The following is a 14,938-nucleotide window of genomic DNA, read 5'->3' as shown; positions in this document are numbered from 1 at the left end:
CGATTTTGGGCAACAGCTAAGTATTGTTTTAAAGTCTTCAAGTGCTCATCTCTTTCAGTTAACTCAGCATCTACCATTTCATCTCTCGCAGCCCCTCTGACGTAGGAAGGTATGGTAGGTGGTGGCTGGCCGTATAATGCTTCAAATGGTGTCTTGTCGATGACAGAATGGTAAGAGGTATTGAAGGACCACTTTGCCCAAGGTAGGAACTTCATCCATGATTTTGGCTCGTTGCCTGCATAGCATCTGAGATACGTCTCCAAGCTTCTATTTAAGATTCTGATTGGCCATTAGTTTGTGGTGGTATGCCATAGACATTTTGAACTTAGTTCCTTGTAGAGAAGAAAAAATCAGTAAGAAGAGTGGATCGTTGTAAGGCTCTGATACCAAATTGTTAGGATTTATTCTTCCTTAACAAGAGTCTCGAATTCAAGGATGAGAAGGCTTCCGAAGGCAATAATATTAATGGTGGAAGCTAAAAGGAATAAGAGAAAAAAAAATAATCCATGCCCCTTAAGGGTGGCCGGCTCAGCTTATTTATAGCCTTCTACACTAGCTAGATTAATAAGGAAAACAAAGAGAAAAATAACAGCTAGGGCTGGTTTATAATTTCAGCTATTCTTGCTTTATTTGTGGATTCGCTGATTAGCCATTCTTGCTTTATTTGCTGATCTACTGATTTATTGCTTTATTTGTTGATCTGCTGATTTATTGCTGATTTATTTCGAAGCTGAAATGAAAATCTGTTAGCTGTCCTATTTGTTTCCAACTATGCAGATTACTTTCTTTATCGAAATAGGGTGAGTTAAGCTAGATTTGTGATCGATCAACTGCCTTATTTATTTCCAGCTATGCCGATTACATGCCTTATCAAAATAGGATTGAAGCAAGTTGGATTTGTGACCGATCAAGGTTGCCATTGTAACACAGGGACAAATTCATCTCCTAAGAGAAAAGGTGGAGGAGGCACTTTTTATTCAATAAGTCAATACATTGATGGAAGAGTGGATCTTTGAGATGCAACAAAGAAGTGAAAGGTAGTCCACATGTAAAGGTGTCCTTGGGGCAAGAGAGAAAATATATTAAAACTGCTTGATTGAGAAAAGAGGGAGGCTGATATAAATTGTGGTCCATATCTCTGAAATCTAATTGGAATTGGGGTATAGTTTCCATTATTTATTTCTTATTATATTTATATATTATAATTTATAAGATAAATCTCTGAAAACCTAGTAGAGCGATGCGTTTTGTTAATTCCTTGATTTTATCGATAGTGGTTCTGATATTTTATTGTATGGTGTGGACTAGAATGGCATGGCCCATATTGACACAGTAACTTTATTGCTGACATAAGTGGTAGTTTTTGTGCCAATAAGATACACTAGTACAATAAATATGGCCAGTACAAATTGATATGTTATATAGTATTTCAATTCATAGCTTTGATATAGGTATGGAGTTGAAGAGCCCCGCAGGATCTGAAATCTTAGCCACCATCTCAGAGACTTAAGAAAGGTATCAAAAATAAGGACCATGGTAAGTGGTCCAAGGTACCATAGGATTTAACCTAAGGTGCCTAAAAATGATTCAAGCTATTTGATTTCTTTTTTCCTTTTCTGTAGAGGGAGGGTTGTGGCCTTGCTGGCTGCACCGATGGTGGGAAGAGGTCTTCGTTGCATTCAGTTCATCAAAGATAAGCCACAACAGAGATGAAATTTTAATAAATTGAAGGAGAAGTTGAAACGTAAATGATATAGACAAGAATGAGATAAATGCATCTAGACATATTGATGGCAAAGAGAAGTGCATGCATCGTAACTATTATTTCGATAGAAGGAAGAGAATCTGGCTTTTGTCAATTATTGAGTAGCGATGTACATTTGGATTGTTCAAAGACCATTTCTAACCAAGTAGTACATGGACTCTTGTGGGTGTAGATGTAACAAAGGTTGAATAATTAGCATGTTACTTGTAAATGTTTGAGAAATTTGAGTAGTTAGTGAACTATTACTTGCCTATCTTCTGATTTTTTGAGAACCCCATTGAAGAAATTTCACACCAATCTCTCATACAATGACCTATTATGAACCAAAACTTTAACCATAGGTGAAAGATAGTAAAATCTAGTGCGAAAAGTAGAGTGCTTCTTATTGTCATCACAGGCAAGGACTTAAGTCCCAGTGGGATGTCTTGTGCGATATCGAGATGGGGTACCATCTTGAGTAGGATTTGTGGACTCAGTACCGAAACCCATGCCGGCCGACCGGTGGTACGAATCGGTATGGGTCCGTATCGGATTGGACCGGCGCGAACCAACACAGGCAAAGGAAGTGAACCGGGAGGAGGAAAAGAGAGGAAGAGAGAGAAATAGAAAGAGGAGGGAAGAAAGAAAAGGAGGGAAGGAAAGCCGTCGGACAGTCTCTGACTGACCGTCGTGATTGTCGGACAGCGCACTCCATGTGTGCGGTGCTGCAGGCATGAAACAGGGGCGATGCCCTTGTTTCATGGATATTTTTTTAAAAAATTTGGAAAAGCATGAAGCTGGCAAACCCATGGTTGGCTTCACTATTCTCGATTTTTTAAAAAAAATTCAAAAAGTGAAACCAGCAAACCAATTGTCGGCTTCACTATTTATTACCATTTTTAAAAAAATGCAATGAAGGAACAGGGGTTGTAACCCCTATTCCACGGTTGCAGCTCCATCTACGCGGTTTCTAGCGCTCGGTGGCCACGGCGGCCACCTGACAAACTCTGACAGCCCCTCCATTGGCTATGCCTCCCTTCGGTACGTCGCTCTCCCTCTTTTTCTCTCTTTCTTGCTCGTTTAAAAGCCCTATCAGGCGACAGTTGAGCCGCGGAGGCTTTCGTCCGGTGGCCACGGCAGGCCACCGCCAGCCTCTGGCGACGTCTGCTCTCTCTTCCTCTCCTCTTCTCTCTCTCTGCCTCTCTTTCTCTTTTTTTCCTTTTTCCTTCTTTGGTATACCGCTTTCCCCAGCCAAACCATCCCGGTTTCCTATCGGTCTGGCTCAGTATGGGGTGTACTGGCCGTTCAATCCAGTACAGAATTCCTTGATCTCGAGTGCTGGGATAGGACCATTAAACTATTTTTCCAGTGTCCTAATTGGCACATCTGGGGACATCCCTTGTCCCAAGTGTCAGGATAAGGTGGAATGGTGATGTGTGCCATGTCCCACAAGATTTAAAACTTTGAACACAAGTTCTCTAGGAAGAAAAGAGCTTTAATCAAGTTGCATCATACTCTATTGATCCATTTGAGCTACTCTTGATTAATTGAATTGCATGTGTGGGATGTGTTCAAACCAAGTAAGAATAAAAAACCAAAAGTGAAAATTATCCTGATTCCTAATGTACCTTATGTGATCAAACCAAGTAACAATAATAAACCAAAAGTGAAAATTATCCTGATTACTTATGTCCTCCCAATTTTCCAAAAGATCTACTGAAGTGATTTTCACATAAAACTCATAACATAGCAGTTTATAGCGAGAGCAATAACCACCACATGGTCAATTGATGGTAATCCTTCCAACTAGGCCAGCATATCTCTTACATGCTTTTGGGAAAAGACAAGGCCATCCATCAAGTCTCGTTACATTTGACTGATACTTTATGTTACCCTTGCTTTTGTAAATGCACATGAATGAGATAAGGATATTGATCACCAAGAAAGGAACAAGATCCCAAGCCTTAATGTACATGAGAAGCAAAATTAGCTGTAACCATCTGCCATTAAGACTGGTTTGATTGTGATATTTCTGTGGCTTGTAATGTGATTACAAATAGAATTAATGACCTTAAGGAGTTTGCTATTCAAGACATACTAATATGTAAACCTCTTTATGAATGGTGATCATAAATAGGTTAATTAGATTCTAGAGAAGTTAAGGATAGAACCTAAACTGCGAATGGAATGTTGACTATGAATGGCCTTATAACAGACACATCAACACCTAGTTGCCTGAAGCAAATCTCAAAGATGATAGTCCTATTGATATTAGAAATTGAATTGCCTGTGATAGAGGCAGAGATAAAGGATTAAGAACAAAACTTAAATAAGAAGATTCTAACTTAGTTTAAGAAGGTTTAGGTTAGGTTAATAAGGACTAGTCAATTGATAGGGGAAGGAAGAGAACTGAGCATGGTGGTGAAGGTAGATTATCAAAATAATCATGAACTTACAAAAGATCAGCAGTAAGATGTTAGTTGTTTTTATACGTTAAAAGACAGATATGGCTGGAAACAGCCATGTGCATAGTTAACTCAAAATGTGGAAGAAGAATGATGAATCATGCATGTATGGCCAAAAATGAGAAGAGTGACAAATGTTGGTGGTGCACTTTTGATAGGTTGAATTGCCTACTGTTAGCACTTGGCAGGGAAGCATTAATTTAAGAAACATGCACACACATGCACACATATATATGCACACATACATAAACTTGTAGCGGTATACGTACCTGCTTAAGTTAAGACAAGGGAAAATATTTTACTTCTAACATGAGCAATACAAGGGTCGCCTGTTAACCAGTGTACATTTTTGATAGGTTGAATTGCCTACTGTTAGCACTTGGCAGGGAAGCATTAATTTAAGAAACATGATCACACATGCACACATATATATGCACACATACATAAACTTGTAGCTGTATAAGTACCTGCATAAGTTAAGACAAGGGAAAATATGTTACTTCTAACATGAGCAGTACAAGGGTCGCCTGTTAACCAGTGTACATCCATGCACCCTGTAATGGAAATCTGTTGCAAATCATGCAATTTTTTTTTATACTTTCTTTTGCTTGCTTGCATGCATCTCTTCTTGATTAGTTTATCCACATTAGATTTTGTTTTCAACTGTTTTCTCCTATTTATTTTTCTCTCAACATATCCCTTAACTCAACTCTGATGATCTATTTTAATTTTGTGGTTGCCTTTTTCAGCCCTACCAATATCATCATTGTTTCCCTTCCTTTATTTCATGGTATGTACACCACCATCCAAATTTTATGTTTTTAGTTTATTAACCATGCTAATGTGTTTCATATAATTATATAATCTTAAAAGACTAAACTGATATATTAAAGGTTGCTTGATCTTTAGAGGAAAAAAAGCGAAAATTTGATTTGTGCCTTGACTTTAATCAACAAGGATCGGATAATAAACTATAAAATTTAGCCATCTCTCTTCTCAGATTTTGCAGTTGTGTGGGATTAGTTTTCTCATTCTTGGCTAAGAACCTACAAGGAAATCTTGAAGGTCAAGCTTCATGGCAAGAGCAGTAACTGAGTGCCTGATTTATTATAATGATTATTTTTCTTGGCATATTTATTTGTCACTATGGTAGTTAATCAATTAATTTGCATAGCCTCTTCATGGAAGGACCATTCATTTCATCTAAAAGGTATGATATATTCCTCCTAATTTCTTTAAAAAGAGAAACAAGAAAATACACATATACATTGCCAATTATCCTTCCCATGTATAGCTATCCCCCCAAAAGAAAAGAGGTAAACATCACATTCTCCCTCGACAACTTCAGCACAACCTTTCCACCCTCAAAGGTGGTTGCCATCATTATTGGCACCCTTACCTCCTCAATTCCTATCTCTCCTAATTTACCGCATGGTAACTTTCAACATCATCACCTTGGTGCCACAAAAATTGTGAGTGATGATTGTAATAACTGTGTCAATGCTGGTAACTGTGGAAGATATGGAAAAAAGCTGGTATTAGTTTGGTGGGATTGTGGCAGTGGTGACCTGTACATTGAATGGAAGAAGAACTAGTGCTAGAAATTCCTTTTTAGATATTATAAATCATTAAATGCTGGATGTTTAATGACAATTGGTGCAGATAAGAGACCTGCATATTTCCAAAAGAGAAGAAGATATTGGATTTTATGCAGGCTTTGTCGGTGAGTATTTTACATGTTGCATTTGTTACACTTTATGTTGCATGTGTACAATCTGTCTCTCTTAAATGATCAAAGAAGAGTCTTTATGCTCCCCTTGATTTTGTGCTGAAAAAAGATCTCCTTTTCGTTATTTATTTGAAGGATCTGCATTTATGTTTGGGAGAGCTTTGACATCTGTATTTTGGGGAATGGTTGCTGACCGATATGGGAGAAAACCAGTTATAGTGATTAGTATTGTTTCGGTGTAAGCATTTCTTGTCCTGTTCGCTAAACAATTTTAATTTGTTGAAGTTGGTCTGTTCTTTGTTTGATATATATGGCTTTTCCATTTCCTGATGTTGACCATGTTACATTGACTGTGTCAGAATTGTGTTTAATACACTTTTTGGGCTTAGTACTAGCTACGTGATGGCGATTACCACAAGATCACTTCTTGGATTTTTATGCGGATTACTTGGCCCAATAAAGGTACTCTTTAAAATGCATATGGATGATCAAGTAGGTTAAGTCAAGTTGTTGAAGATGTTGGCTATGTTTTGTCTAGCTCTCTCATTCTAAGCTTGTGCACTTGAAGGCTTATGCTTCTGAAGTCTGCCGAAGAGAACATCAAGCTTTGGGATTATCACTTGTATGTTCTTACATATTTGCTCCTTTCGAAGTCTTTTTTTTGGGGTTCAATTTCACTTACTTTCTGAAATGTAATTGAATTTTAGGTTACCACGTCACGAGGCATAGGTTTGATTGTTGGTCCAGCAATTGGAGGTTTCCTCGCACAGGTGATGATACATTTTAATCTTTCCATGGATAACTTGTACAAACACATTGTTGAATATGTATAATTGCATTTTTCTTATTATGTTTGATGTCCCTTGGGTGGCGGAAGGGTAAGGTTAAATACTTGTTAGAGAGATCTTAAACTAAAAGGATTTACAACTCGGCAAAATAATTTTAGTTGATATTATTGTTCCATGATTTGAAATTATATATAAACATTAGCATTTAGAGGAAACTAAGTGATGAATTGTTTTTAGATGTATTATATATAGAGAATCCAGCATAATTTTGTGAAATTTTTACAAAATTCATGCCAAACATGCAAACGAATACAGGAAAGCAAGTGTTGCTATTCTTTTGTGGTTTTAGCAAATGGAGAGCGATTTCATTGCCATTTGGGTAGATTGAGGGATGTCAAATATATATTTCAGCTGAAACTCAAGAAACTGATTTGCGCTATTGTTAATGTTCATTGCCTGGACACTTAGGCTATTGCCCACACAATATATAGATGTAAACAAGCCCAGGTACCCTTGTCTACGCTATTATTCATACATGTGTATGTGCGTACGAATATAGACACTATATATATGTAAACATATATATAGTATGCAATTACGCATATTTGTGTTTGTGGACATGTACATTTGTTTGCGTGCTTATCATTGTATCTCTACTTTATGTGCTCAAATCATGGCAAACTTACATAAGAAAGCCTTAATGATAAACCCGAAATTAAATGTGCTTAAGTTGTATATACATCTAATGGCTTTTTTAGATGCTTTTCCTTTGATCACAAGTGATACACCTTGGATTCCACCTACATTACGTGGCACCGCTCACCAATGTGAGCCGGACACGGACTAGCCAAGGAGTCCACCACTTCGGCCAACTAGTTCTTGACATTTGGCCATCTTGAGAGCATCGGGAAACTCAAAAGTTTTCTCCACTCGGCGACTAGCCTACAATGATGGAACGGCCTCCATAACCATGAGATCCGTATCTCATCGTATTACAACAAACTCTCAGATGTGTGAAACAGTTATTTCCAACCTCCCTCACATGTCCTCGGCTCCATGGGCTCTGGCCCTCATCTATACAAACTCTTCCTTGGGGGCCCTCCAAGTAAGTCCACACAAGCACGCACTAGTCCAGACAAGCTTTCCTAAGTCTATGTCCTTTCAAGTTTTTGTAAATCCTTGGAAGCCCCTTAGAAGTCCTAATAAGTCTTTGGAGAAACCTTTGAACCAAGGAATGCCGTACCAGGCCGAACTGCCCAGTACGGGGCGTGCTGAACCATCCCGACGGGGAACCGAGACGGTTCTGGCATGCAAAATGGCACATGTCGGTGCTAGGAAAGAAAGGAGAGAAAAAGAGGAAAAGAGAGGAAAAAAAAGAGTTAGGGAGGTCCGCAGGAGGGCCTCCGGAGGGCCGTCGTGGCCATTGGGCAGCGTAAATGCCTCCCGCGGCTCCGCGCGTGGAACAGGGGCGATCCGCCCCTGTTCCCCCTTTTTTTTTTCAAAAAACATTTTTCAAAATGAAGCCGGCAAATGACATGCCGGCTTCATTTTGAAAAACATTTTTTTTAAAAAAATGAAAAACAAGGGCGGATCGCCCCTGTTCCATGCGCGGAGCCGCGGGAGGCATTTACGCCGCCCGACGGTCACGGCGGCCCTCCGACGGCTCCTCCGACGGACCCCCTCCCTTTTTTTTTTTCCTTCCCCCCTCTCTCTATTTCTTTCTCTTTCTCTCTTTTTCTTCTCTGGTTCGGCTTTGTTTTCCTTCATCGGTTCGCCTCGGTTCGGAACAGAATGGAGACATGCCGAACCGTACCGTCGATCGACCGATCTGGCCATTGGTACCGGTTCTGCAGACCTTGCTTTGAACCATCCACTTCATCAGCGTATGCTCGAAGATCCCCTATTAGTGGAGATCCACTCAAGAGTCCTTTATTGTTTTAGGTTGACTAATGTCCTTAACGACTTGGTCTCTCTTGAACTCATAGGGCTCTGCTTCTCCACATATACTCTGACTTCCTACTGGATTTCGGTCAAAGTGGCTGGAGTGGTGGTGCATCCTCCCAGAAGAGAGACCCGCAAGAAAAGTCCTGGCCGGAGTTGGCTTTAGCGGAGACCCTTCGATGCTCAAGTCAGATCTCAAAAAAACAGAGAGAAAGAGCTTTCAGAGAGATTGTGTGTGCGTATCTTAGGGGTTTGTCTGTAGGCAATTTTTGTAGGTGAGGGCTGGAGAGTCGTTTAGACAGGTTGTCTGGCCGATTTGGGTACGATGTGGCGAGATGTTCGTCCAAGTTCTTCGAGATCAAGCGGTTACACATGCTTCATCTATTTCGGAGCCAGCTGGGGTGTCGCAGGCACTTTTGAATTCAAAATGAGGGTGCAAGTAGGATCGTACTAGCTTAGGTTGAAGAGGCTTCGGCGTGGTCTGATGCAGATGGATGCCGAAGGGAGGAAGCGGTTGGAGCCAGCTATGCTGTGGGGCAAGGATCGATACGGGCCGAAGCAAGGTATTTCGTACCGGTCTGAACCGACCTGGACCGGCCAGTACACCCTGTACCGAGCCGAACCGATGGGGAACCGATCTGGTTCGGGTCTAAATTTTGAAAAATGATCTGAACCGTATCGAATCGGTCGGTTTGATATGGTTTAGACGCAAACCACTCGAGACTTGGCGGTACGACTCGATTTGGCTCGGTTCATGCCCGAACCGAGCCGACCGACCATGTGGGGGATTTTTGGGTGGGGGGGTGGGCTACAACCATCAATTATTGGTGGCTTGGCTCTGCCTTTTGAATGAAAGGCAAAGACGCAAACAGCTAAAAGCTCTTAGACTCCGATGACGGATGCGAATGAAGCCCAAAAAAAAGAGAAAATTTTGAAAATTTTCTACAACTTTTTCGAGGAGATGACATATTTTGATCGAAAATAAGGTAATCCATTATTCTGTCATTAAGTATTTTTTTTCATCTTTTTTTGCTAAAAAAATGGTAAGTAGAAGAATAAGGGGAAATTATGCCAAAATTTGTGATTTTGATATGATTTCATTATATATTATATAAATCATTGGATGATCTACATAATGACATTAAAATAATTAATATTTATTAATTATTTTTTTAAATATATATATTTGTAATAAAAATTATTTAAAAAAATTAAATTCAAAAAAATTATAAAATCAAAATATTGTTTAGGACGGTTCAAACTACTTTCACTATAAATTTTATGTTTGATTGTGAAGATTTTGATGCATGATATGCATAGTAGCCTAGGCTTAATTTTGAATAAAATAAAAAAATAAATAGCATTTAATGCATGTTAATGGGCTTAGAAATATATATGTAGCATCCATGACATGTTTCTACTTGGATTTAACCTCAAATATTTTTTTAAACTTGGATTTAACCTCAAATATTTTTTTAAATTTTCAAAATTTAAAAATAATTTTTAATTATTTAAATAATAAAAATATCTGTAACCAATTAAAAAAATATATAAAATTAGTAATATATTTTAGCTAATTTAGAAGTATTATTTGAAGTACATAACATATTTTTCTGAATTTATGAGATTTAAAATTATTATTAAAAATTTTAAAATTTATATGTAAATAAAAATTATGAGATATTAGAAATATGAAATATATTAAAATTAGATGTACTTTTTAAAGTTTAAAAAATAAATTTTTTTATGTTGAAAAAATATAATATTTTTTTATAATTATTAAACTACCGTGTTTTGTTGAACTTGCAGAAATGAGTAAGTAGTTAGAGCGTAACATTAGCTGGAAGCATGGCGAGATACTCTCGGTTCGGCACCATTGAAGATACAAATGGGGCAGCATAGAGTGCAAGAAAGGAGGGGTGATTAGGTTGAAGCAATATTTGACTGGTGATTATCCTAATGTGGCCATGTGTCGAAAATACCCATAAGAGGTCCGACAGCTTATGAAGAAGCACTTCGCTGATTTTAAAGCAGCGAAGGAGAGGACAAAGCAAAAGAGGACATAGTTGGACCATCGAGTCGAAGAGCCATTTTCCTATCATTCCAGAGAGTTAGAAGAAGCCTCCGCTCTAGATGATGAGGAGACAGATTGAGCCTGTCTTTCAGACGAGCCTGGATGATTAGTACCGATTGAAGGAGATGATCAGATATAAAGAGCGATTTGGACCGTCATTCTATGAATCGGGATCCGGCTCTACGATCGCTGGAGAAGAGTTCGAGTTCAGAAAGACCATCTTTGTTGGAAAGCCAGTTAGTAGAGGCAGGCATAGTATTTCATCGATGCAGGCATAGCATTTCATTGATGCAGGCATAGTTACAGATCGAATTTTACTGCTAGCGTATTTGGATGGACCCCTCCACAGCCATATCATCATCTCGAGGATATCTCTAAGAGTCAGAGTTTGAGTGAGAGATTGAAGATTTCTTGAAATCCAGAGAGGATATCTTATGGGATAAATATTCAGGAGTATGGTGCTACTTGGTTAGAGAGATAGACTGATGTTTTTCTAGAGTATGCGGATGATCTGGATATCTACGAGCGTCACCAACACTCAACGAGAGATTGGATCAGTAGAGATCTTGATGTTAGTATATTATTCTTTGTAATTTATACTTTAGATATATTTAATGCATTGTTTGACTTTTATTTTTTTTTGGATGATAAAATTGTTATATAACGTAAATAAACATTACTTTGGATATAAAGTAATTTAAAAATTAATAAAAAAATTATTTGAAATCAAAATCAACTAAAAAATAAAAAAAATTATGATGTATCGGTATGAAATCGGTATACCACACTATACCGTACCGACACTCAATACAATACGATACTTGATATGGTACCGTATCGATCAAGAATCGATACAGATCTCGGTACTGATTTCTGAAATCTTGGACTGAAGTATATCTGCAGTCGAAGTCAGAGATCGATCTGTCCAAATATCAGTTGTCACGGAGACTGGGACCAATTGATGGAGTCTAGGTTTGAGGCCGAAGTCGAAATCAGCCAGACTTTAATATTTTGCTTAGGAAGATCGCCAGGAATCAAGGATCAATAAGGTCCGAAATTAGAATCGAGGAGGCCCAGAGTGTCGGAATTTCGTCAATGGACATGCATGTATGTTTCAAATTTTTTTTTTCTAAACAAGGTAGTGGAATAGAAGATTAAAATACTTTTTAATCTACATCATGCATGCATAAAACATAGAACACTAGGATCTACTTTATATGCTGAAATTGAACATATGCTGAATTTTATGCTGAAATTGAATATGTGATCGAATCACATATCTGTTTCATAAATCTTTTCTTCAAATCTGATCTGTAAGAGAGTAAGTTCTCCTTTAGCTACACAAGTGTCCGACCTCTATGGATATCCACTCAAGATTAGCCTGAAACAGTCCTCTTTGGTATTGATCTTTCTTCTCTAAGAAAAATCAGCTTGCGAATCTGAACGAAGTCTGAATCGCGATCAACTCTTCGATCTTTTTCTTGATTTTCTTCTTCTCTTTTTCTTTTGCTTTTCTTCCTTTGATTATGAGGCAACCAAGGACTGGAAACCAGCAAGCAAAGGGATGCCTAAGCTCCTCTTGGGCATGGAGAAGTGGGACGCCCAAACACCCTTGGGTGTTAGACTTCTAAGGGAGAAGAGAGAGAGGGCGTGGGGAGTTTCTAAGGGAGGCGTGGGGTGTTGGAATTCACTTGTTAGGAGTCTTAGGGAAGGTCACTTTAAATAGACATAAGGTTTGAATCCTATTCAAAATCAAACAACCACTTAATATAAGTCGTACTTGCATTAGGAATCCTTATTCCTTTAGTTATTTGACCCCCTTTGGGAGATCTTTTAGGTGCCAACTCTTGCAGCCCTTGCATCCACAAATTCACACCCCACATGGCACCTATGGGATGCCCTAATCAGGTCTATACGTCCATCAAGTGGGCACACCTAACTTGATCAAATCAAGTGGCACCCAAATAAAAACTATCAAGGAAATTGATTAAGGATTTGAATCCTTAATACATTTGATCCAAAACCCCAGGCATCCAACAATTGGAGCCCAATGAATCTAATTCATTTAGGTTATTAGCAGGTAATTAAATTTGAATTAATCTTATCAAATAAGAAATTCAAATATAAAGAGAAAATTTGGTTCAACCATGTGAAATTCAAATGTAAAGAGAAAATTTGGTTCAACCATGTACTAGTAAGGTTATCTTAAATCCAATAAGATTTCTCTAAATTCAATTAAGATTTCATAAGCCCAATTGCTTATTCCAGGTCTAATCCCTTTGTTGAGTGACCCCATAGGTTCAATTCTATCTGCTGGTGAGATGTACAATGATCTGGTAGTGAAATATACAATGGAGTTCAATTCTATCTGGTAGTGAGATGTACAATGATCTCTATCATAGTATTATTGAAGCTCTTTTCAATGGATCAGAATAATTTTACTCTAACTCATCAAGGATTGTCGATCCTGAGCAACCTTAGTGACACCTAGCAGTATATAGTGGCAATCCAGTAGAATAAAAAAAAAACCTCAAGATGTAGTTCACATGTGATTCAGTCTCTCTATCATGAGTCCCGACTAGATGGCAGATTATGGAAACACTTTTCCTCCAGTGGCCGTTAGCATCACAGTGGAAACACTTTCTCTTTGCTTCAACCTTCTTTGGAACGTCTCTTTTTTTGGCTTGCTCTCTTTCTTCTACTTCTTAGTGGATTTGTTCTTCTTCTTCCAACCTGACTTTCTTTTAGTCGAAGAATTTCGTTCCACAGCGAGAATAGTGCCCCTTGAACTCTTCAAAGCTTTCTCGGTAGTGACTAACATGTTGACCAGTTCGGGTATAGTGCAATCAAGTTTGTTCATATAAAAATTTACAATAAATTGATTATATGAACTCGTAAGGGATTGAAGGATCAAATTCATCTGTAATTTTTTTTGCGTATCAAGTTCGAGCTTCTCAAGCTCCTTGATGTCCTTAATCACTGTCATACAGTGCTCATGGATTGACTGCCTTTTGCGTATCTTCAGATTGAAGAGTCTCTTGGATACTTCGAAGCATGCTGTACGGCTCTGCTCACCATACAACTCTTGTAGGTGAGTGATCATAGCTCTGGCAGTGGGCATATGCTCATGCTGGCTTTGCAACTCATTTGACATGGATGCCAGCACATAGTACTTGATCCGACTATCTTCATCCGTCCACTTTTCATAAGCAGTTTTTTGCTCAGTAGTAAGACGGTTTGGTAATACTAGGGGTTTCTGATCGAGTACATGATCTAGTTTTTCAAAAGTCAGGACAATCTTGAGGTTTCTTAGTCAGTCTTTGTAGTTTGTTTCAGTCAAACGATTGGATTCAAGGATGTGGGCTAGAGGGTTTGATGCTGACATTGTTTAATTGCAAGAGTAAAGATTCAAGTTAGACTTTTGTACTTTAAATTTATATTTGTTTTTAGGGATTTTAAGATGCAAACAATGACTCTCACTAAATTTTTGGATCCCTCCACTCTTCGGATGGGAAACAGAAATCCTAACGCGATAATTAGATTCTTACTGGATGTTGCGGTCCCATCGATGTCATGTACCTCACCTAACAGTTATTGGTAACACGCACATCGATGCATGGACAACTCTTTATCCAGATGCTTCTCTAAGTATGTTACAGTGATTTGGTCTCTAAGTCATGTGGGCTCACCTAACAGTTATTGACCACACTCCTTAGTTAAGTCCGACCCACCATTCACAAGTAGGTGCAAGACCATCATTAGGCCCCTCACCTAACAATTATTGGGTCCAACCCCATCCTTACCCTGAAGCAACTTTTTGCTAATAGAGTGGTTGCATATTTCTGGTGCAATTGAACCACTATGATCAGTTGAGAACAATCAACACTAGTAGTACGCCCGCACATCTATAATGGTGGAAGACCTATGGACTTAATATTTATAGGGAGGTTTAGATTTAGGTCTCATCTAATCAGTCATCATATGATCGATCTAATTGGTATGAGCTAAACCAAACCGTCAAGTAACCTTATTCAAGACTCAATATTCCAAATTGGCCAAATAAGTGGAGATCAGTGGGGGTCCCCCCCGTTGCTTTCCTAAGACATCAATAAATTGGTCAGATCAACGAACGGAACCAATTAAATGACCACCTCTCAATTACTTGCCTTAAATATCAATAGGTCAATTAGTCCGAAT

At 38.5% G+C, this 14,938-nt stretch overlaps 1 protein-coding gene across 17 annotated transcripts in view; it reads left to right on the top strand.

Annotated features, from left to right (window-relative positions):
* The window catches only part of LOC105035654 (probable peptide/nitrate transporter At3g43790), an 85,747-nt gene that overhangs the window by 2,516 nt on the left and 68,293 nt on the right, over positions 1–14,938 (top strand). For 6 of the 17 annotated variants that reach the window (XR_012139948.1, XM_073254368.1, XM_073254336.1 and 3 more), the window contains exons 2-7: positions 4,959–4,999; positions 5,872–5,932; positions 6,074–6,176; positions 6,298–6,400; positions 6,477–6,560; positions 6,646–6,708. Coding sequence is in view for 16 of the 17 variants with exons in the window: in XM_073254368.1 (XP_073110469.1) it covers positions 4,959–4,999; positions 5,872–5,932; positions 6,074–6,176; positions 6,298–6,400; positions 6,477–6,560; positions 6,646–6,708 (455 nt within the window). In the remaining variant the exon portion in view is untranslated. Of the gene's footprint in view, positions 203–849; positions 1,038–1,136; positions 1,161–4,958; positions 5,000–5,871; positions 5,933–6,073; positions 6,177–6,297; positions 6,401–6,476; positions 6,561–6,645; positions 6,709–14,938 lie in introns of those variants that run through there. The other 11 variants (XM_073254348.1, XM_073254342.1, XM_073254355.1 and 8 more) reach the window with 7 other exon arrangements.

Source organism: Elaeis guineensis, chromosome 1, assembly GCF_000442705.2.
Source record: "Elaeis guineensis isolate ETL-2024a chromosome 1, EG11, whole genome shotgun sequence".
In the NCBI taxonomy this organism is placed as follows: domain Eukaryota; kingdom Viridiplantae; phylum Streptophyta; class Magnoliopsida; order Arecales; family Arecaceae; genus Elaeis; species Elaeis guineensis.
The sequence above is the reverse complement of the archived record's forward strand: the minus strand, read 5'-3'. Positions and strand labels throughout refer to the sequence as shown.